Genomic DNA, 21,217 nt, shown 5'->3' with positions numbered 1-21,217 from the left:
CCTTCCCGTGGCTGAAAAATTGAGAATTTTTATGCCCTTCATCTCCCCTATTTGTGCTAGATGCAATATGTATAATGAGTCCCACTTACATCTTTTTCGAGATTGCTTTTCATCTGCTATATTATGGAAGGATATTTTTGCAAAAATTCATTTGCCTTCTAACTTTAGCTTCCATAGTTTCTTTTCTTTGAATTGGTATGAGTGGATTAATTTTAATCTAGCTTTTGATAGCCATTGGAAAATGACTTTCACGATTGCTATTTGGCATATATGGAAGCAAAGAAACATAGCTGTTTTTGATCTTAAGATGTTTAATTCTCGAGCTGTGTTTAGTAGATTCATTTTGGACTATCAGTGTACTAATCATATACTGCAGGGCAAAGCATAGGTCACTGGTAACTCAAGCTGTTCAAATGCCCATAATTCTTGGAGTCCACCTCCAAAGGGTTGGGTTAAACTCAATACTGAATCACTGATGGAGCTTGGACTGCCATCAATATAGCAACTGGAGGAGGTGTTGTGAGAAGAGACGATGGAACTTGGATCATGGGTTTCTCGAGCAAGTATAATGCAGTTTCAGCTTTTGCAACAGAATTGCTTGCTGTTAGAGAGGGTGTTGCCATGGTCAAGAGACTTGAAGTGAAGGATGTGGAGTTGGAGGTGGATGCTTTATCTCTAAGTGTCATGCTCAAATTTGCAGGCACTACTCTTCATCATGAGTTAGCTGCTGTGGTGAAGGACATTGAAGAGGATATCTAGTATTTTGATACTTTTGAAATCCTTCATGTGAAAAGGAATAACAATGCTGTTGCTCACGAGTTGGCTCAAATTGGAATGGTTATGAGTGTTGGACATCGTTTGTATCTCACTTGTCCTGAACCTATCCTGCCCATATATAATGTAGAGCTTGCTGCTGTGGCTGCTTTAAATGCTGATGAAGACTCTGACGAGGAGTAGACTGCTGCTTGTTTATATTATTAAAAGTATAGCTGTTATCTTAACTCTTGGTTTAATTGCTTTTCGAAGGGGCACTGTGTTTTTAGGTAGTAAGACCATTAATTTTCAGCTTAGTATATGATCTTCTAATTTTAGCTATTTATCAACCTCTCATTTTGCAGTGCAGAATGAGATTGGGTTTTTATTTGTAAAACTTTAATTAATTAATATAAATCGTCTTTTATGTGTTAAAAAAAAAAAATAAAAAAAAAATTGGTGAAGGCCGAAGAGAACACTCGAACAGGGTTTTATACGAATTACAAAGCTTTCAAAACACACTAGTATAAAGTTGGCGCTCACATCCCCTATTCTTCGCGCTTTCTAAAACCCCCAATTTTTGTCAGTTGCTCTCTGCGACACTCCGAACACAGCAAAAGAGAACTAAAACGAGCCTCTAAATTTGAAGATGGCCACCAAATTCGACGATCTGCTCACTTCCGAATTCGATGATATACCCTTACTTACCGTTAAAAAAAGGTTTTTATTTCGATTTTCAATTTCTTTTTTAGTTTCATTTTATCTCACCGATTACAAACACTTATTATTCATTGTAATGTATTATTTCTCTTAAATTTCGCCGAAATTAGGTTCAATTGTCAAATTATGCGTATGTTTTGCAGATACTAGGGTTTTAATTTCACTGTTCAATTTTTAATTTCTCATGGTCTAAAATAGAAATGTGACGTATTATTTAGAAATGGTAATAAACACTGGAGTTTGGATTTTTCGGGCTTTATGTTACAAAATTTAGTTAATTTCTTTGTAGTTGAAAGTTTTGTTTAGCAATTAAGTATTACTCCTTATTTGGGAAATGTTTTTTTTTTTTTTATTTTTTTATTTTTTTTTAAAGTTCTATTGATGGTGCTTTTGTTATCATAATGTTACAAGGACAATGTCGGTTTTACTGTAAGTTCGTTGTTTGATAGATGGATTGAATATTCAGAAATGCCCCCATTCGACGCCTAGATACAAGCTTCTTGTTGTTGTTGTTCAGTTTATGTCATGGATGTTAGTATGATTAAGGGGTGGTAGCTTGAGTAGTATGTATTGTTAATCCGATTTTGTATGTGTTTGGTAATTTACGAGTATAGTTGTATCATTTTATCGGTTTTTGATAGTGAAGTGCATGTGAAATTTGATTGTTACTATGCCTTAATAACAATGTGTTACTATGTACACAAGCTTTGTCATTATAAATATGGTTTACGCTTACTTTGTTGTGGCATTAGCTTGTACCTTAGCAAGGGTTTTTGGGACCATTGTTTAATCGTACTACTCCAACAGGCTTCGGTTAAATTGTTGTGTGTTCTTGGAAATTTTCAGGAAAAAGGGAATTATTGGCTTGGATGATCTTTTCAATGATCACAAGAAGGAGCAACTGAGAAAAAAGAAGGGAAAGCTTAAGACTTCAAAGACTAGGAAATTTTGTGTCTCAGATGATGAGGATGATGCTGTTGCTGCTGCTAATGAGACTGAAAATAAACTTACTGAAGCTCTTCATGATTTTAAGAAGACGGTATGTTGAGCAGTTTTGTTTGTTTTCGTTTTCTTCCTATAAGTAAACTTACCTGTATTTAAACTGGCTTGTTTAGATATGTGAAGTTGACGGGCATGATGGTGCTTTAAACGATATTGGGCGGGAAGACACTACCTCAAGTTGGGGGCTGCAAGTTTTTGGAACTCAGGTTCTTCTATATTTTACTGAACTCTGTCATGCTACGGGCCTAAGATTGGTTTAGTGTCTGACTAGTAAACTAATACTTTCCTGCAGAGAACTCCGTCACCCTTGGTTGTTCCTCACTTGGAAGGTTGCTTGCTGCTACAGAGCTCTGTGAACAATGTACTCGATGAGTTGTTGGATAGTTCACAGATGGGTACTAATTTGTTACACTCTTCACTGCTACTTTGTAAAGTTGCATTGGATCTGCTTCCAACATGTTCTTATTAATTTTAGATGTACTTTACAGGAGCGACATTTCTTGAAGGATTACTCTTAAATGGCTGGCTTTCAAAATTGATTATAACCCGTGGCTATCTGGAAGAATCAATAGCAAAATGGACCATTAATTTATGTTAGTACAATTTCTGGATTTCTGGTTATGTGTGCCTATTGATTTCAATTTTTCCAGTGATGACATGCTCCTGTTCATTTATATATTTTTTGTCTCCAGTGTTATACTCTTCGGATGAATCACTAATGGCTTCTGCTTGTGACTTTTGGGTACTATTTTTTGCAACAAGGTTAGCTGGTCATAGAGTAGAAACTTAACAATGTATGCTCAATTTTGTCCCATTAAGATACAATCCATTGCTTCGGTTTTAAGATTACTAGTTCTTATGTTTCCATTTTAGGCTGATGCACCTGTAGTTAAGATTGAATGGCTCCCTGGCTTTGTGGAACTCAACAGAGCTCTTGAAACCTTTGGATTTCAGCTGCATTCATCAACAAAAGTCTTGTCTCCTGTAGATTCAACTCTTGACAGTAAGTAATCTAACTCCGAGTATATTTATTAATGCTGAAGCAACCCTATTGGCTACCTTCTTTTTTCTGCTTCTGATACAATATAATTTGGTTATAATGTATGCATGCTTTGTACAATTTGTTATGTTCCACAAAATGTTGCTTTGTCATCCTTTGTTGGATGCTATTTTATACAGTATATATGTATGAAACTACCTATTGTGGGGCTTATCAATTTATTGACCTTGGCTCATAACACCACTATTTTATGATGAAGGTTTCCTCTGAGAGTATTATATAACTGGATGTAAACACTCCTAAAGCCTAGATGGCGCAATTTTTTGCTTATTACAGGGATCTTTCAACAATACGCTATATTTCTTTGCCTGATTTGATGGCTTATTAGGCCTTGTAACATTTATATGCTGTATATTTTTTCATGTAGCTCCATTAACTTTCTTATTCTCTTTAGTTGTTGACTTCTATTTAGCATTGTTTATTTGCTGAATACTATGAACCCTTTTCTCATGCAGAGGATGAAACTCTTTTCTCATGCCTTTCCCTATGTGTGTGTGTGTGGGGCGCCCTTGTTTATTTATTTTTTTCCACTATTCCCTTTGTTTTGTAATAATCACAACCCTTTCCTTTTACATTTGTTTCATAATAATTGCAATACTTCATTATTTGGTAATGATCCCCCCCCCCCCTCTTTTTTTAAAAAATTATTTCTCTTACAAACTTTATATTATAAAAATTCCCCTTAGGCCCCACCTTATAATTCTCCTAAAACTCTGTAATGCTTAGTGTTGCGATTATTACAAAACAGAGGGAATTAAATTTAGTCTCAGCTCTTATTCACACTTTGGTCAACACCCTTGTTTATGATCCTTTCCTCCTATTGATTGCCAAGAGTCCGACTTCATCTCTTCGTCTACAGGGATGAAACTTGGTTGTAGTTGTCTCTGTGTGGGCATGGGATGCATTTTAAGATTTTATTACCTACTGATAATTTTAGAGTCTTTTATGCTTTCTGTCAGGAACTTGAGCATTGAGCTCCCAAAAATTCGTTACAAATAATCAGCATAGACTTGCTTCTAGAAAGAGTAGAATTACTCACTTTATGATATGGTGTTCTTTTGTCTAACAAGATATTGCTTTTTTTAGCAGGTTCCAAACAAAGAGGGCCACCAACAAACATCAGAACATGGATCAAATTTGCAGATGCTTGCTTTCAAGTAAGGTATGCAATTGTATGAATTTCAGAGGTTATTGACTTGTGATATTGACATGGGATGGGGCTTAGTTATCAGCATTAAGACCCTGTATAATTTTGTTTGCATATTAGTTCGATACATAGGCAGAACTATGGGAAAAGGGGATCTTGTAAAGTTTCTTATTATTTGACTAGACAAAGATAGAAATTTGAAGACAGAGTTATTATAGAGGATGAAAAAGCCATGTTCAAGAGAAATCACAGAGGAGACTAATTAGAAGATAAATATTACTTCCTCTGTTTTTTATTTTATTTTATTTTATTTTTTTATTTATTTTGTAGTTGACACCGTTTGACTTTTACACTATTCACACAACACGTTTTGACTCGCTTGTGTGGTTTATAGATACGATAAGACATATTCATGCGGGATCTTGTTTGTATCGTTTCAATGTATATTTTAATAATATCTACTTTTTATAATTTTACAATATTGATAATTAGAGATATTAATCGTTAAAAACATGCGTTAGCAAGCATGATAATAGAAAGGTGTCAACTACAAAAAAAAAATAGAGGAAGTATGTTAGAGGAGAGTTGAGGGATAGAAATTGATGAAAGTACTCCCAATTCCTATCAGATTTATTTTCAAACCAAGGCAGCAAAGCTTTATTGTCTGAAAACGGCTGTCTTTGACTTGGAATTTTACATTATTAAGTGTAAATTTAGTGTGAAGTAGAGGAATGGTTCATGATGTGTTGAACAAATTGTCTATAAGTTTAAGAGTATGATTGGGTGTAAGCAACTCATTATTTGCTACAGTGAGAACTTAGAAGCCTTATTCTGTATGCTATGGTAAATTCCTAGAAGAAAAATGCAATAGATAATATTTTATTTTATTTTTTTTCAAAAAAAAAAGCAGAATACCTTTGATGTTCCAAATTATATGTAGGTGTTTATTGGGAGGAGGGGCGGGGGGTTACCAGTTAGTCAAATTTTCATTTTAGGCTTACTCAGTAGGTCTTGTATTAATAGTGTCCTACTGTCCTGTGTTTTCTGCTGGATAAAAAGTGCTGTTTCCGATCATCCTTCCAGTCAAACTGGGGAGGGGTATTTTGGCACTCCCCTGTGAGAAGTGAGGATTAGGAAATGGTGCTCTTACATAGAGAATTGTATTACGAATATGAGACTACAGAATTCAATTGTCACTATTTGGTGTTTTGGTAATGTTATGCTCACTAGTCATTAGTTGATTTTTTCTGCATTAAAATTTCTAGTCTGCTGAAAACGAAAAAGTGCCGTGTGAACTAAAACTGATTAGATGATACCTTTTGATTATCTGTTTATTAACTATATCCGAACCTTTAACCTGCAGGAGTAGATATTTGGTATTGTCAAGACGAGAAGCAGAAGAACTCACAGGAATACTTATCTGTCTGTTTCTGGAAAGGCAATTACTAGGCTTAAGTGGAGTCTTACATGATTGCTTGCTATCAGCTGTTAACTTTTTTGAGGAGAAAGAATGGGATAGCAGCTGTGAGAAAGTAGCAAAATCGATTGCAGACAGGTAGTGTTATAATTTCTTCATATATATATATATATATATATATATATATATATATATATATATATATATATATATATATATATATATATATAATTCTTAAATTGAGTTTTGGTTTCCATTCACCCCAACCATAGATTAGAGTTTTCTCTTGCTGATATTGCATAGTTGCAGAGCTATACTTTCTCTTTTTATGGAGTAATATTTTTAGTACCATGTAGATTGCATTTCCTGTAAGAATGGGGCATATACATGTTTGTCTATTTTTTGTTTTGTGTAAATCGATAGCCCTACGCAACTAAATTAATCATCTATGAGAGGATAGTTTGTATCTCTGTACTTCATCTATGTTGCTAAATTATGTTTTTGCCTTTTGTTCTTTTTTTTTTGTTGGCGGGGTCAAGAAATTTCATCTATGAACACATATTTCGCTTGAGAAGAATAATTTTAATACTGGATACATGTCTTGATGAATATAAAATTGAAAAGAAAACAAGCCGTACAGGCAAAATTAGAAAGTTCCTAGAGATATGAATTTATTGAGAGAAAGAAGAGAGATGAATTTAGCTTGAAGATTATAGTTTTGGACTTGAGGCTTTGTGAGCAAGGCCTTTCTGTGACGGGCTAGGTCTTTGTGTAAATTTTCTTCCTAGAGATGAGCGTCTCTTTTGAAGCAACCCTTGTAAGTTAGTTTCTTACTTTCTTAGTTGTTTGAATGCTTTATTGAAATGTCTTGTACTCATCTTATAGTGAATTATATCAGCCTCTTTTGTTAAATCTGTATGCAGAATACCTAGAGATTTAAACTGCTTGAGGGCAGTGGATAGTATTTCAGGAGTTCATACTCGCAGCAAGCAACTCAGAAGTGTTGTAGCTTTTCAATTCCTTACAACTTGTTATGCTGAGGTAGGTGATTTGTCATCTGAGGATCAAAATTTTCTTGTGTGGATGGATATTATTCTTATGCTTCATAGTTTTTGTTTAGTTGTCAAAAAACTCAAAAACTCTGTCAAGTTTATATTTTCTGCCTCAATAACTTTGTCCCATGATGAGTGAACAATCATGAACATTAATTTTGAATATTAGGAAATGTAAAATAAATAGTATTTTACAGGAGGTTATGGTTTGCTTCTAGAATACTTCGTATAAGGCAAAACTGAAACATGTATTTCATCGAAATTTCTACTGTAATTTATCAGTACATCGCCTGTGCAAAAATACAAAGGACCCTTTTGTGTGTGTGAAGCTTTGACTACATATATGTGTGTGTGTCCGCTCACTTAGCTTTCACTTGCGTAGTTAATGTGGTATAATTTCACATGCTTGTTGTTCTGTCACAGCTGACAGATGCAAAGGGTCTCCTGAAATTTCTGCTGTCAAGTAATTTGAAAGACAAGAGCTGTAATCTTTTCAAGATATATCTGTGCTTAGTTCTTACTGAAAATTGGCTCCTTTTTGGCACTATATCCGAACCTCGGGTCAATGAGCTGTGGAGCAGCCTCATCCGCAAGTGTTCTATCCAAATTTCCAACACCAATTTTAGGCCTTTTGCTCAAGAGGTTTGTGATTCAGATCTGCAATTCTTACTTTGTCTTTTCTTGGACTAACTTAATACATCTCTCTGTGGGCAGATTCGTAACAGAGCTTCTTATCTTCAACATAGCACAATCAGAGACTGATGGTTTTTGCATTTTATGAAGATAGTTAAAGCTTATATATATTGCACATATTAATATCCGGTAATGGAACCTCCAATCTAACTGCTTTTCAGCCTTTTCTGCTATCCTTGTTTTAGTATTTGTAAGATTCTATATGATGCTATCTTAGGTATTTGCAACTCTTAATAAAGTGTATTTGCTCATCTACCTAGTTAAAATCTCAACTCTAACAACTAATGTCTTGTACTAAGTGGCTGTGTTTACATTATACATTTTCTCCTGTACACTACAGGTCGTTCATACTAGCTTCTTTCCTACCATGTTTGCTGCCTTTTTTCGTTTGGGGTGGGAGATGTTTTGGTCTATTATGAGTTGTCTGTGTGCTCCATTCCTACCCCCTCCCAGGCAATGCCCAATGCTTCATTTGGTGGCGCTTAACTTCTGTTACAATTATTTACTTTATCGTGTGAACAATTTGTTAGTAGTGGTAATTGGGTAGTAAAATATAGTCTGATTCTAATATTCCTTTTTCGCAAAATTTACAGTTTGGACGATGCCTGGACCAATGGTAGGCAAAACTGATGCAAGATATTGACGATCTGAGTCAAGCTTTTGCTCATCAGTGCCTTCAAAATTTTCTTCTTTTATCTTATCGGTTGAAAAGCACTTGAGCTAAATTTTTTGTAGGATAGTCCAGCACCAGGCCAGGCCTAGGCCTTTCTTTACGTGATTTTGAATCCTCTCGTGTACAAATGAATTGAATGCTCTACATGATTTGCTTATTAAGTTATCATCATCATCAGCAGTCTAAATTTTTATTTGGTTTTCTACGTAATGTTCTTGATTTTAGGAATTTTAAGTTGTACTCTTAATTGTAAAACATATTCTTTGTAAAAATGAAGCCATTTAACTTAAAATTTAAGAAATGTACCCAATTGGAAAGTAATTTAGGGATGGAGGGAGTAATGTTATGACAAAAAAATTATTAATGTCCCTCTAAATTACGTTATTTAGCAACAATTCATAGACAAATATGTCAAAATTCAATAAAAATAAAAATAAATAATTAGTGTGGAAAAAAATATTCTAAAAAGTATGTACATTTAACAAATATAAAATCAATAATTAAATATGTAGAGGTGATAATTAGACGGGTCGGGTTTAGGTTGGGCCGAGGACAAAAAAAAACCCACTCCTCGGGCCAGGCTAGGGCTGGATTTTTTGTGCTCAAACCCGCCCAAAAATGGTTGAGCCATGCATTTTTTTTGGTTGGGCCAAAAAACAAAAAATGCATAAAAACGCATTCCCAAGCCCACCAAAAAAGATTTCAGACTGGGCCTAACTCGATTTCGAGCTAACTTTGATCACCTCTACAAATATGAATATGATAATAATATTGAATGCCATCATAATATTGAATGCCTCAAATGTAGGGTCAAATATGCTGAGATGATTATCGGTTGTCCAATATCAAGTATTTAAGCGATCAGAAATAATGTAAGTATATCCTTTAATCATATATATTAAGGAATTACTCACCTGCATAATGACTACATTTGTTATTTATGAACAAGAATTTGGAGACTACTTTTTAGAGGAGTATCTGAGTGAACGTTTTGATGAATACATTCACTTTCATACTATATGTTTTTGAGATAGGAAATGATGATATCATAGTTGCATCTGTTTTACAGTTCAAGTAAGATGGGAGGAAGAATTATACTACCTGAAACGAGAGGTGCGTGGACAATCTAATTGAAGACTTAGATTCATTCAGTATAAAATTTAGATGCGTGGATAATCTAATTGAAGACTTAGATTCATTCAACACAATATTTAAAGACTTTATTTATTTATATATATGAATCCAACACTTTTTTTTTTTTTTTTTGGGTTTTATCAAATACTATATGCATCTATATACTTTGTATTTTTTTTTTTAATCCTATCCTTAATTATAACCCGTGCATTAGCACATACACATTCTAGTAATGAATTAAACTTGTAACAATATAACCAAAAATAAATTGATTAAGGGCCTGTTCTGATACGAATATTTTTAGTTCAGTTCAGTTCAACTCTAATAAGTTCAGTTCAGTTCAGTTCAACTTCTAATTTCCTTCTCTTATAAAATATTTAGTTTAGTTCAGCTCTAATACATTCAGTTCAGCTCATTTCAGTAAATCAGAACAAACCCTATTTTATTTTTTTATTTTGTATGGAGCACTCCGTACCAAATTTTAATTGACATGACAAAATTTTTGATATAAAGATGAAAGTGGAAACTTGAATTAAAAAAAAAATCACATATGTTAATCCAGATTTGAGTTAGTTGAGTATAGTGAGTAGTCATTAGTTTTCTTTGTTTGTAAAGAGAAACTATAAACCCTAACATTAATCATTAAATCATTACAATTATTTTGCTCAAAGTGGAGAGATTAAAAGGATATTAGAGCTTTTTTTAGGTTCATCCTCCCTCACTTTCTCTACTCCATCTCCATTAGAGCGTACTCTCAATCCTCCATTGAAGCGCCTTGTGACTTGTGAGCTTTCTCTCCTCCATTGAAGCAGCTTCTCTTCTGAGGTAAGATGTGTTCTTTGTTTTTAATCATCGAATACAATTTCACAATTTAATGTCAATCGTTAATTTTATTCAATTTAGGGTTCTTCTAAGGTGAATTTTACAATTGAACTGCTGAAGAATTATACCTTGACTTTTCCTTGCTAGAATTTTGCTACTCAAATTTTCAAGAGAATTTAATTTGATTGATAATGTGTTCAACAGGTATGGCAGAGGTAGAAGAATTGGGGGTTCAAAACCTAGAAATTAATGTAATTAAAGCTGCAGGAAAAAATTCAGTTAAAGATGAGGAGAGAGAGAGGAGGAAGAAAGAGAAGAGGAGGAAGAGATTGTTGAAGGAAACTGAGAAGGCTGATAAAAGGGGAGTGTGTTACTTGAGCAGAATTCCTCCAAAAATGGACCCTTTAAAACTCCGTCAAATTCTCTCCGCTTATGGTGAAATTCAACGCATTTATTTGGCTCCCGAAAGTTCGTAATCCTTTTCTTCTTCTTCTTTGTTTTGCTTATCTATGTTAAATTGCTGAGTTTGTGGTTATTTGTTTGATGGGTTGTTCGTTGATTTTGGTTAATATTGAGTGTTGGAATTGTATTGTTGAAGTGTTTATAGCGCGATTCTTCTGGACCTCTGAACGGAACGAAATTTATTTTGGTTGATACACGAGGGAAAAATAAGGTGTCATAATATGACAATATGAATATAGAAAATGGAAGAAAAGAAATAGAGGGGATCATGATACCCTCTACACTGTTTTTAGTCTTTTTACTCTGTATGAGATAGATACCCACACGCTGTAGGTATCGTAGTTAAAATTTTATAGAAATATAAGTTGCTAGAAGAAGATGTTATTCTTGTAGGGTTAGGTACATTTAGTATCTGGGAGGCTCAATGAGCATTGTAGTAAAAGCATCTTCTGCTTTTATCAATTACCCCTTTTCTAGTATCTATATTAGTATGATAAAGTCCTAGTATCAATTATCAAGTTCTTAATTTCTGCGTTCTCCATATGATAACATTGTTTTCAAGGCAAGAGCTCCTGAGACAGTAGTCAGGTAAATACAATTGGCTTGTATCTAATTTATTTATCTGCTTATCATCATGTATTAAGACTTTTATGACATAGGAAGTGTGTAATTTAAGCTATGTGGTGTGCTGATGAAAGTGAATGGGTTTAGTAAAGGCTTAATTGTAGCCACTGTGCTTCAAATATCACACTGCATTAGGGATTTTAGGGTGGGAAAAAAAAAAAGAGAAGTAGCAGCTTGTGAGAAGCAACAAAAAGGAGCTTTTAGCTTGAATCACATCAAATAAGCTTAATTTAAGAATGGAGAGCTATTTGATGATTCAAATTGTTTAGGTGCTTTGGAGTTTATTTGAGCTGCAAATCTACTTATATGTTAGAGTTTAGCGGTTAGTTTGCCACAATAGTAGGCTCTAGACATGTTGTGGGTTCAGGTTATAGTTCAAGTTGTGAAGAAGTTACAAAGTGAAGCCAAAGAGCAATGTCAGATAAAGTGAACCAGACAACCGTGTACATTAAATTACATGACTGTGTATAATATGGTCAAGATGAAGAATCTGACGTTTGATGGTACATTTGTAGATTAGCGTGTGCCTTGTGAAGTCACCTGAGTCTTGAGCGTTCAATTTAATTGTAGTTTAATTATTCTTTGTAATATTTTTAGGAATCTTGGGTAATTTATTCTTAATTAATTGTCAATTGCTTAGGAAGATAGATTACTAATTTCCTATTTCTTGTTGTATTCATCCTAATCCTTGTCATATTTAGGGTGTGTTCTATTCACTTATCTGAACTTAACTGAATTTATTTGAACTTAACTTAACTTAAATTATCTGAACTTATTAAAACTTATTTTAGTTGTAATTTGAATTTCGGCAACCCTTATCATAACTTATTTTTCTTGAACTAAACTTATCTGGACTTATTAAACCTGAAATAAATGAAAATAAGGTGAACAGAGCAGACCCTAAATCTTGTTAGATGCTAGAATTGTTTCCTAAGTCTAATACGTGTCTAAGGTTTCCCAACTTTCCATCCTATATGTAAAGAGGGCTTTGGGTTCTTTGTTTTGTGTGCTTACTTATAAAGATACAAAAGTACCCCGAAATCCGACAATAATTACAACTCATGCTAAAGCGGGATTTGGATTTGTTATACAAAATCTAGTGAGATTGTGTGGGTGAACAAAGAGATCCTTGTTGTTGGTCAAAGTATATGTTGATGATAAGTTTGTGGTTTATTCTTCTTTTTTGTCAAGGTCATGAATTGTGTTTGGGTAAGCATGAGTCTTTGTGGTATAGGTTTGCCTGTTTGCTTAGTTGTGGTACTGCTCTATGGTGTGAGTTTGATGTATGAGATTAAGTTTGAAAAAAGAAAAGAAAAAAGAAAGACAACTACCATACACCAAGTTTCCCATCCAAACAACATTATGACCCCCCCCCCCCCCCCCCCCCCCTCTTCTGCTCAAAGATGTTCTCTAACTTGTATCATTAAAAAAAAATAATTGAAGTATTCACAAACCTAACAAATATTCAGTGGGCATTTGCCTGCTCACTTTCTTACACCGGATGTTTCTTTTCCTTACCTCACTTGAGTCACTTCCATGTATGTTCTCTTGTATCCATGATTGTTTTCGCTTTGAGTCTTAAGTTTTTTGTTTCTTATTTATTTATTTTTGTTAATTAATTTTTTTTTGGCGCGTCATCTTTCTTCCTGTTCTAGTACATTTAAACAGGCTTTTAGTCATTTTGTATTGTTAGGGCTTACATGAGTGATGTTCATTTGCATCTCTCCTTTCTGGAATTTCATATGCATTTTATGTGACTTTTGTTCCCTAAGTTGATTAAAGATTAAATTAAATGTTATTTGCAGATCCTGAAGCTCAAATGCGACGAAAACGGTCTGGAGGTTTTCGTGGGCTAGAATTTTCTGAAGGGTGTGTGTGATCATAATACTGTCATTTGATGTTCAAACTAATTACAGACCTTGAATAAATTATTCAGCAAAGCCCTTTTTGCTATCTCATTAGAAAAGGTCCTCACCTTTATTTTACATATGATTATGGTTTGTGTAGGTGGGTAGAATTTGCAGACAAGCACGTTGCAAAAAAGGTTGCAAATATGTTAAATGGTGAACAAATGGGTATGTTCTGTTGCTCTATTTTATTTTCTTAAAGATGTTTACTATTTTAAACGCTTTAGTGCCTTTGAATTCAAAATGGTCAGAGAGTGGACGTTTGTGCTGGGACAGAGGGGGGTGGGGTGGGAGAGAACCTGAAGAGAGAGAGAGAGAGAGTGGGAGGTAAAGATGGGCTAGTGCCAACTGTTCATCAAGGAAGAAGGGACGTAGAATTGAATAGAGTGGGAGGAGGGGGAAATATTACACCGGTGACGGGGTGATTGATATGTGAGGTTAATCTCCACTCAAGAAAGCTTAAGAGCATCAGAACAATTTACCCCCTTAATTTCCCCCCTCTTATTTTATCTATTTCAGGCAGACCCTTATGTTTATTTGTTGTATACTTGTATGTTCTGATTTAATTCAATTGTTGGAAGGTAGAGAGGGAGAGAACCAAAGCTTTTTTTTTTTTTCGTCACTATATATGGATCATTGAATAGATAATAATGGGATTAATCATTATTTAAGAAAATAAATTCTGTCAGACATTAGGATGTATTACTACTAATTAGCTGTTCTTACCAAATAATTGCAGTTTTCTTGTCAAGTTGTCATTATGACCTTGTTCACTTCTTGACATCTATGTATCAACAGGAGGGAGAAAGAGATCACAATTCTTCTATGATATTTGGAACATCAAGTATTTAAGCAAGTTTAAGTGGGATGATCTTACTGAAGAGACTAGTAAGGATTCATATATATGTATTTCTATAAATCTGGTCGTATTGGGGTTTTAGTTTTAATAGTTTATTTGTATGTCAATGCAGCATACAATAATGCCATTCGAGAGCAGAAGTTGCGTATGGAAATATCTGCTGGAAATAAAGAACGTGACTTTTATCTAAATAAAGTGGATCAGTCTCGTGCTTTGAGTGAGATAGAAAAGCGTATGGTCAAGGTATGTGGACTTTATACTCTTTGTTAAATTGCACCATGTTGAAAAACTTGTAGCTTGTATCAAGTTTATGTAATTATGTTATGTATGGTCTATGGTGGGATTGTTTGGTATGAGTGCATTTAGAGTTAGAGTGATGTGGGTCGAGCTAACAAAACTTTGTAGCTACCTTTTCTTCATTATCCATTTACATTGTGTCCAACACATAACATCTTATACAGATATAGACACTCCACACTCTAGTATGATGAATTTAAAAACACTTGTAACTAAATGAGCTTTATAATATACAAAGTTGACGCTTTTGAAGAGTTTAATTTGAGTACCAAAGATGAGCACCATATGACTTTGGTTGGTTGTTTCTGTCAGTTTCATGAACTAAGACATCCTATACTGCAGAAAAAAAATCATCCCCTTAGAATCTAAGATGATTTCCCTTTTGTTTTAGTTTTATAATGAGAAATTTCGTATGATTATTGATTAAGTATTTTTATGAATAATGCTGTTACATCTAGGTTCATATTTGGTAGAATCTCAATTGTCATGTATTGTGAATCAAATTCGCATTATGTAGGAAAATAGCCCAATGGTGTTTATCATATTCATTTATTCATTTTGTCAACATTAACCTTAATCTTATACTATGTTACTCGGACACGACACATTTGCCGTCATACCCGGGTCGGTACGACCCGACACGGATCTGGGTATGGAATCCGTTCCGGATACATCATCTTGCTCTTGGGTACGGACGTTAATTAAATCTCAGAAATTCAGACTATTAACTTTAAGCTTTGGCGAGTTCATGGCTTCAAGCTCTTTGAGTTTTGTCAACATTAACCTTAATCTTATAACACCTACTTGTTCAGTCATTGAGTTTTGGAAAAAGTTCTGCCTTTCTGTTTAAGAAGACCATACTCAATTTTGACCATTGCAATGTGACTATGTGTCAGTGTAACCTAACTTTTACCACTTACTCTAGTTGATTAATTGGTACTTCCTCTGTTTATTAGTTGCACCATTTTGAATTTTACACTATTCACAAATTCCCCTTTGACCATTTTTTGTTATTTATTTGCAAGAAAAAACAGTCATGTTGATCTTATTATATTCATCATGATCTATACTTCAATAATTCTTCGTACTTGTATTAATTTTTACTAATTTTAATTAATAGATAATCAAAGATATTAATGGACAAAGTTGTGCATTGACAAGCGTGTAACTACAAATGGTACAATAATAATATATAGGAAAAAGTAGAAGATTGTAGTCCATCCATTTTGATTTGCTTCTCTTCGATCTAGAGTAGTTATCATTAGCCAAGTAAAGGTAATGGCTTAAAATGTGGTGCACAAAAGTTAGAAGATATACTCCCTTTTTATCTCTTAGATTTTTATCTCTTCGTGGTGGAATGAAGAGGTGAAAGCAGTAATTAAGCAAAAAAGGGAATGCTATCAAGCCTTAGGAAAATGTAGGAGTGATGAAACCTTTGCAGCGTATAAGGAGGCTAAGAGTAAGGCAAAGGCAGCTGTTCGCCAAGCAAAAGAAAAGGCATATCAGGAGGTTTATGAAAAGCTTGATTCCAAGGAGGGAGAAAGGATCATTTATAAGATGGCAAAGAGAAGACAAGAGGCAAGGAAGGATATTGGCATGGTGAAGTGTGTCAAAGATAAGAACCAAATGGTCCTAGTGCAAGAGGAGGGCATCAAGGACAGGTGGAAGGGGTACTTCGATGAATTATTTAATGGAAGTAATGGAGTTGTGATAGGAGATACCTCTATGAGTGATGAAGAAATCAACATGGAGTATGTGCGAAGGATTAGGAGAGTAGAGGTGGAGATTGCACTGAGGAAGATGAAACCTAAGAAGGCGGTTGGCCCTGATGGGGTACCGATAGAGGTGTGGAGGTGTTTGGGTAAGATTGGTATTGATTGGTTAACAAACCTTTTCAACAAGATATGGACGGCTACAAGGATCCCACAAGATTGGAGGAAGAGCACCTTGGTCCCGGTTTATAAAAACAAAGGAGACGCTCAAGATTGTTCTAACTATCGAGGAATTAAGCTTATGAGCCATACTATGAAGTTGTGGGAAAGGGTGATTGAACAAAGGTTGAGGGCATGCACAAGCATTTCAGATAACCAATTTGGTTTTATGCCTGGGAGATCTACTATGGAGGCAATCCATTTGATAAGACAAATGATGGAGTTTTATAGGGTAAAGAAGAAAGATCTTCATATGGTCTTTATTGATTTAGAGAAGGCATATGACAAGGTGCCAAGAGAGATACTTTGGTGGGCAATGTTGAAGAAAGGTATCCCACGAAGGTATGTAGACCTAGTTAAGGATACGTATCGGGATGTGTCAACAAATGTGAGGACATGCGGAGGGTTGACAAAAGATTTCCCTATTACAATCGGATTGCATCAAGGGTCTGCATTAAGCCCTTTTCTTTTTGCAACGGTTCTAGATGAATTAACTAGACCAATTCAAGATGAGGTTCCATGGTGTATGCTGTTCGCAGATGATATCGTTTTGGTGGATGAGACTAAGGATGGGGTTAATGCCAAGTTGGAGCAATGGAGGCAAAGGTTGGAATCTAGAGGGTTTAAGCTAAGTCGGAGTAAGACTGAATATTTGGTATGTCGTTTTGGCACTCAGAGGGGGACAAGCAATGAAGTGGTGAGTTTGGATGGAAAGGATTTGACCATGAGTGAATGTTTTAAGTACCTAGGGTCGATCATCCAGAAGAATGGTGACATTGATCAAGACGTGACCCACAGGATTAAGTCAGGGTGGCTTAAATGGAGAGCGGCCACGGGAGTGTTATGCGACCGCAGCATTCCCTTAAAGTTGAAGGGAAAATTCTACAGGACTGCCATAAGACCAGTGTTGCTCTATGGTACAGAATGTTGGGCTTCTAAGAAAGAGCATATTAAAAAGATGGAGGTTACGGAAATGCGCATGTTAAGGTGGATGTGTGGAAACACTTTAAGAGATAGAATCAGAAATGAGGTTATTCGCAAGAAAGTAGGTGTGGCGGGCATTGTAGATAAATTAAGGGAAAATCGTCTGCGTTGGTTTGGACATGTAAGACGGAGACCCGAGGGTGCACCGGTGCGAAGAGTGGAAGAGTGGGACCATGGAGGGATTAAACGAGGAAGAGGGAGACCAAAGATGACTTGGTTGGAAGGAGTGAGGAAGGATATGAAGTGCATGGATTTACGTGAGGATGAAGTTTTGGATCGTAAGGGATGGAGGAGAAAGATTTATGTTGATGACTACACGGAATAATCAAATTTGGTTCATGTTAGCCGACCCCACTTTTGGGATTAAGGCTTTGATTGATTGATTGATTGATTGATTTTGTTTCAGCCTTAAACTTATCTATTGTATTTGGTAAGGCTTTAAAGTTTCTTGAGCGCTCAGAACTTGTTCACCATGTGGATCAAGCTGCTCTATTTATCATGTTAGAATATATGTGACGGACCTGTCAGGGCTCTCTTCAGCATTGTAACTTTAGCTTGTACATGGCTTATAAAGAAGAACGTGTTTTGTTTTTTCCTTTTTGGAGAGCTGTATTTTGAAGTACTTTTAGACCACCGGTGCATGCCATATAAGAATCTTGTACTTCCATTTTTATGGCATTGTACCATGCCTCAAGTTGTTGATTGACATGGTTTAGTTGACAAGTGCTTGTAGGAAAATTTTCTATTTGTTTCAGTAGCTATTTAGACCTATACTAAATTAATATCTGTCCTCAGAAGCGGAAACTCCAAAATAGTCTGGACTCAGAAGGCCCAAAGGAGCAGCAAAAGCCCAAAGTAATACGCCCGTTCCCTCAGAAGAAACCTCTTGCAGACACTGCTTTCAAAAAGAGGCCTACACTCTCTAAAGCTGTAATGGCTGAGGCAAGTGTTGTTCAATTTTATGCAATTCTCTTTTTTTTTTCTCTTACTGCAATAAACATTTGCTCATGATAAATATCTTTTCCAGATCTTTAACCCAGGTAATGATGAATCCTGAGTATTATAACAGCCTTTGTGATGCAAGGTCAAGTCTGCCTTGTTTGGGAATGAATGTTCCATTGTTTACTGTAACATTTGTCAGCCATACCACCTGGATCTTCATTGTATATCAGAGGGTATACATGGAAGGAGAAAGAGATGAATCTACATATTATTCCAGGTCCAAAGTTTTGAATAGTGTAGTTTCTTCATTTTATTTTATTCTATTTATTTTGCCTTTTTTAATTTGTCAATGTAGCCGCTTACCACTGTAATTTATATGGATGAGACGTGGGTGCCTGATGGTAGTTCTTTAGGGCAGTTCACTCTTCACTGAACAATTCACATCAATTTTACTGCATCAGAAGATAGATGTTTTTTGACAACATTTGTATTGCTTTCTTTAGACGTCATTTACATATATAGTATGTGCAAGAAAGAAGGCTAATGCAGTTGACTTAGCTCTTTTGACTTCCGAGCTTGAGGTCAGCTATCAAATCTCACAGAGCTCATTATAGAAGGGATTTTCTTAAATCTCCCTTCCTAGGATAGGCCTTCACCCCCCTCCTCCCTCCCCCCAAGCCCCAACACCGCAACAGTTTGGACAGGTTTTCAAGTTTTTTATCAGCTTGTTGCTGCTACAGAAATTGCTTATGCCTCATCGTCCTTCTGATTACTTGTATTACTTAGTATGTAATTAGTACAAAGTATCTGGCTGCGAAATTCCATGGAGTTACCAAACACTTGAAAGACAGATGTATCTAGGATTCTCTACATCAGACGCCTATTTCTTGTACTTGAAGAATTTTGTCGACCAATATTTATTCTATCTTCTACTCATCACATTTTTTTTTTGCTCTTATTCATCTGATGCTAGCTTCTCCATTGTACTCATATTTCCGATTTACCTCTGCAAAGGTTTTTTCTTTTTAATATTCTTTTTAAAAATTATCAGTAATTTTCATGCTAATTCAAGAGGGCTGAATGCAAGTTTCTCAACACCTTGTATGTTCCTCAAGAGGGTAATTTCATCTGTTTGAAGGTTATTTTTGTCAGTTTGACAAAACAGGGGATTAACACCGTTACCTATATTCCCACAGTTCTCGCTTCGGAAATGAAGGTTGATGTTATTTAGATGAAATACTACAAAGAGTTGGGGGGGGGGGTGAATTGTAGTATGAAGATTGCTAGTTACTTTTGCGGAATTAAAAGAAACTTAACGCAATAGAGAAATAGTGCAAGAGAGATTTTACGAGGAAAACTTCCTAGGCCAAATAGGAAGTGAAAAACCTCGACCCAAAGGGATTTGACTCAAAACATTCCACTAAAATAGGCCAACGACTCTGTTACAACCTATGAGGAACTTGAGTCTCTACCTAGTTCCTCAACAAACTCATATCCCCAACAACTATTCCCTCTAATAGTTACAGCTCGAAATCTTCCCTCAAAGACCTCTTCTCACTCAAGACTTCACTCAAAGCCTTATTCTTTCTCTTTCTCTCAAGCTTAACTCAAAGCTTTCTCTTTCTCTCATTACAAATAACTCACTCAAGTTCTCACCCCAATACAAGAGTTCACTCAAACCCTCATAAATTCCCCATTACAAGAGCTCACTCAAACCCTTAAAAAACTCTCAAATATATATAAAAGATATAATGTATAAAACTAATATGTTGGACACTTTGAGATATGTAAGGAACTTGGAACCTGGAGGAACCGACTCGCCAACGTGGAGAGAAAATATATTTCTTTTCTACTGCTCTACCACTTGGGACAAATGATGAGTCTATTATATATATATATATATATATATATATATATATATATATATATATATATATATATATATATATATATATATATATATATATATATATATATATATATATATATATATATATATATATATATATATATATATATATTATTCCCCGTCCCATGGTCATATTTGTGCTTATTTGAGCTCTGCGGAGCTATTTTTATTACTAATATACGTTTTTTTTTTTAGTATTTTTGTAGAGTTGGTATTATTTTGTAGGAATTTGTAGATTTATAATAATTCATGAGCTTATTAAGCCAATATGAAGATATTAGAGTCGAAACTTATTTTATGACTATATATTTTAAGCCCAAGACCGAGTTAGAGAAATTTAATTTGGTGATTAAGGGCTCGATTAAGTGAAGAGGTCCCAAATTAATATCATGATCCTCTCTCAAAGCTTGAGGATCCAATACCAAGGAGAACACTCGAGCCCGCGCGTGAAGAAGCCCATCTCGCTGCCAGACAGACGGGCCCGATCAGGCTGATATGTCCAGCACCACGTTAGGCTGCTACAACAGTTCGACTGTCTTACCTTTTGGGCTAATGCAATTTTGGGCCGGTCACTTGATTTCGTTTGCTGATGATTGTATCGGTTTAGGAGCTAGTTTTAGTGGGTTTAGGAGTAGTAGTTTGACTTTCTATCAAACGCACTTTCCTATTACTTCATTAGATATAAAAGGAGTAGTAGTACCTAGGTTAGGGGGATTAGCTTGGAGATTAGGTAGCTTTTTAATTAATTAATTTTAATTAGTTTTTAAGTTTCAGTTTTCTTTTCTCTTTCTCTCTCTAACTTTTCTCTCTCTCCTCTTAATTAAACTCT

At 35.1% G+C, this 21,217-nt stretch overlaps 3 protein-coding genes across 3 annotated transcripts; all 3 read left to right on the top strand.

The window, feature by feature from the left end:
- The first annotated feature begins 1,214 nt into the window (after nucleotides 1-1,214).
- On the top strand, nucleotides 1,215-3,478 carry LOC145559504 (uncharacterized). The gene is made up of 7 exons (XM_081620920.1): nucleotides 1,215-1,473; nucleotides 2,320-2,512; nucleotides 2,589-2,681; nucleotides 2,768-2,870; nucleotides 2,964-3,068; nucleotides 3,168-3,237; nucleotides 3,349-3,478. Exons 1-7 carry the CDS (start codon nucleotides 1,403-1,405, stop codon nucleotides 3,362-3,364), a joined length of 651 nt encoding a protein of 216 aa, XP_081477046.1. The 5' UTR covers nucleotides 1,215-1,402; the 3' UTR covers nucleotides 3,365-3,478.
- A 2,341-nt stretch (nucleotides 3,479-5,819) lies between these two features.
- On the top strand, nucleotides 5,820-7,913 carry LOC145557390 (uncharacterized). Its single transcript, XM_081618572.1, has 5 exons — nucleotides 5,820-5,893; nucleotides 6,046-6,237; nucleotides 7,023-7,140; nucleotides 7,575-7,793; nucleotides 7,866-7,913. Exons 1-5 carry the CDS (start codon nucleotides 5,820-5,822, stop codon nucleotides 7,911-7,913), a joined length of 651 nt encoding a protein of 216 aa, XP_081474698.1.
- A 2,355-nt stretch (nucleotides 7,914-10,268) lies between these two features.
- On the top strand, nucleotides 10,269-19,404 carry LOC145558335 (pre-rRNA-processing protein esf2-like). The gene is made up of 8 exons (XM_081619550.1): nucleotides 10,269-10,476; nucleotides 10,678-10,941; nucleotides 13,365-13,428; nucleotides 13,567-13,634; nucleotides 14,265-14,354; nucleotides 14,438-14,568; nucleotides 18,333-18,479; nucleotides 18,565-19,404. The coding sequence occupies exons 2-8, from the start codon at nucleotides 10,680-10,682 to the stop codon at nucleotides 18,592-18,594; spliced, it is 792 nt and encodes a 263-aa protein (XP_081475676.1). The 5' UTR covers nucleotides 10,269-10,476; nucleotides 10,678-10,679; the 3' UTR covers nucleotides 18,595-19,404.
- The last annotated feature ends 1,813 nt before the right edge of the window (nucleotides 19,405-21,217 follow it).

Source organism: Chenopodium album, chromosome 9, assembly GCF_948465745.1.
Source record: "Chenopodium album chromosome 9, dcCheAlbu1.1, whole genome shotgun sequence".
Lineage (NCBI taxonomy): Eukaryota > Viridiplantae > Streptophyta > Magnoliopsida > Caryophyllales > Amaranthaceae > Chenopodium > Chenopodium album.
Note: the sequence above shows the minus strand (reverse complement) of the source record. Positions and strands in the feature narration are given on the sequence as shown.

Excerpts from the sequence above, each read along its gene's own strand:
- LOC145559504 (XM_081620920.1), top strand. The coding sequence starts at position 1,403 with ATGGCCACCAAATTCGACGATCTGCTCACTTCCGAATTCGATGATATA. Across the intron at positions 2,513-2,588 it reads TTCATGATTTTAAGAAGACG|ATATGTGAAGTTGACGGGCA; the intron begins GTATGTTGAGCA and ends TGGCTTGTTTAG. Across the intron at positions 2,682-2,767 it reads TGCAAGTTTTTGGAACTCAG|AGAACTCCGTCACCCTTGGT; the intron begins GTTCTTCTATAT and ends ACTTTCCTGCAG.
- LOC145557390 (XM_081618572.1), top strand. The coding sequence starts at position 5,820 with ATGGTGCTCTTACATAGAGAATTGTATTACGAATATGAGACTACAGAA. Across the intron at positions 7,141-7,574 it reads TTACAACTTGTTATGCTGAG|CTGACAGATGCAAAGGGTCT; the intron begins GTAGGTGATTTG and ends GTTCTGTCACAG. Across the intron at positions 7,794-7,865 it reads TTAGGCCTTTTGCTCAAGAG|ATTCGTAACAGAGCTTCTTA; the intron begins GTTTGTGATTCA and ends CTCTGTGGGCAG.
- LOC145558335 (XM_081619550.1), top strand. The coding sequence starts at position 10,680 with ATGGCAGAGGTAGAAGAATTGGGGGTTCAAAACCTAGAAATTAATGTA. Across the intron at positions 13,635-14,264 it reads GTTAAATGGTGAACAAATGG|GAGGGAGAAAGAGATCACAA; the intron begins GTATGTTCTGTT and ends ATGTATCAACAG. Across the intron at positions 14,569-18,332 it reads TAGAAAAGCGTATGGTCAAG|AAGCGGAAACTCCAAAATAG; the intron begins GTATGTGGACTT and ends ATCTGTCCTCAG.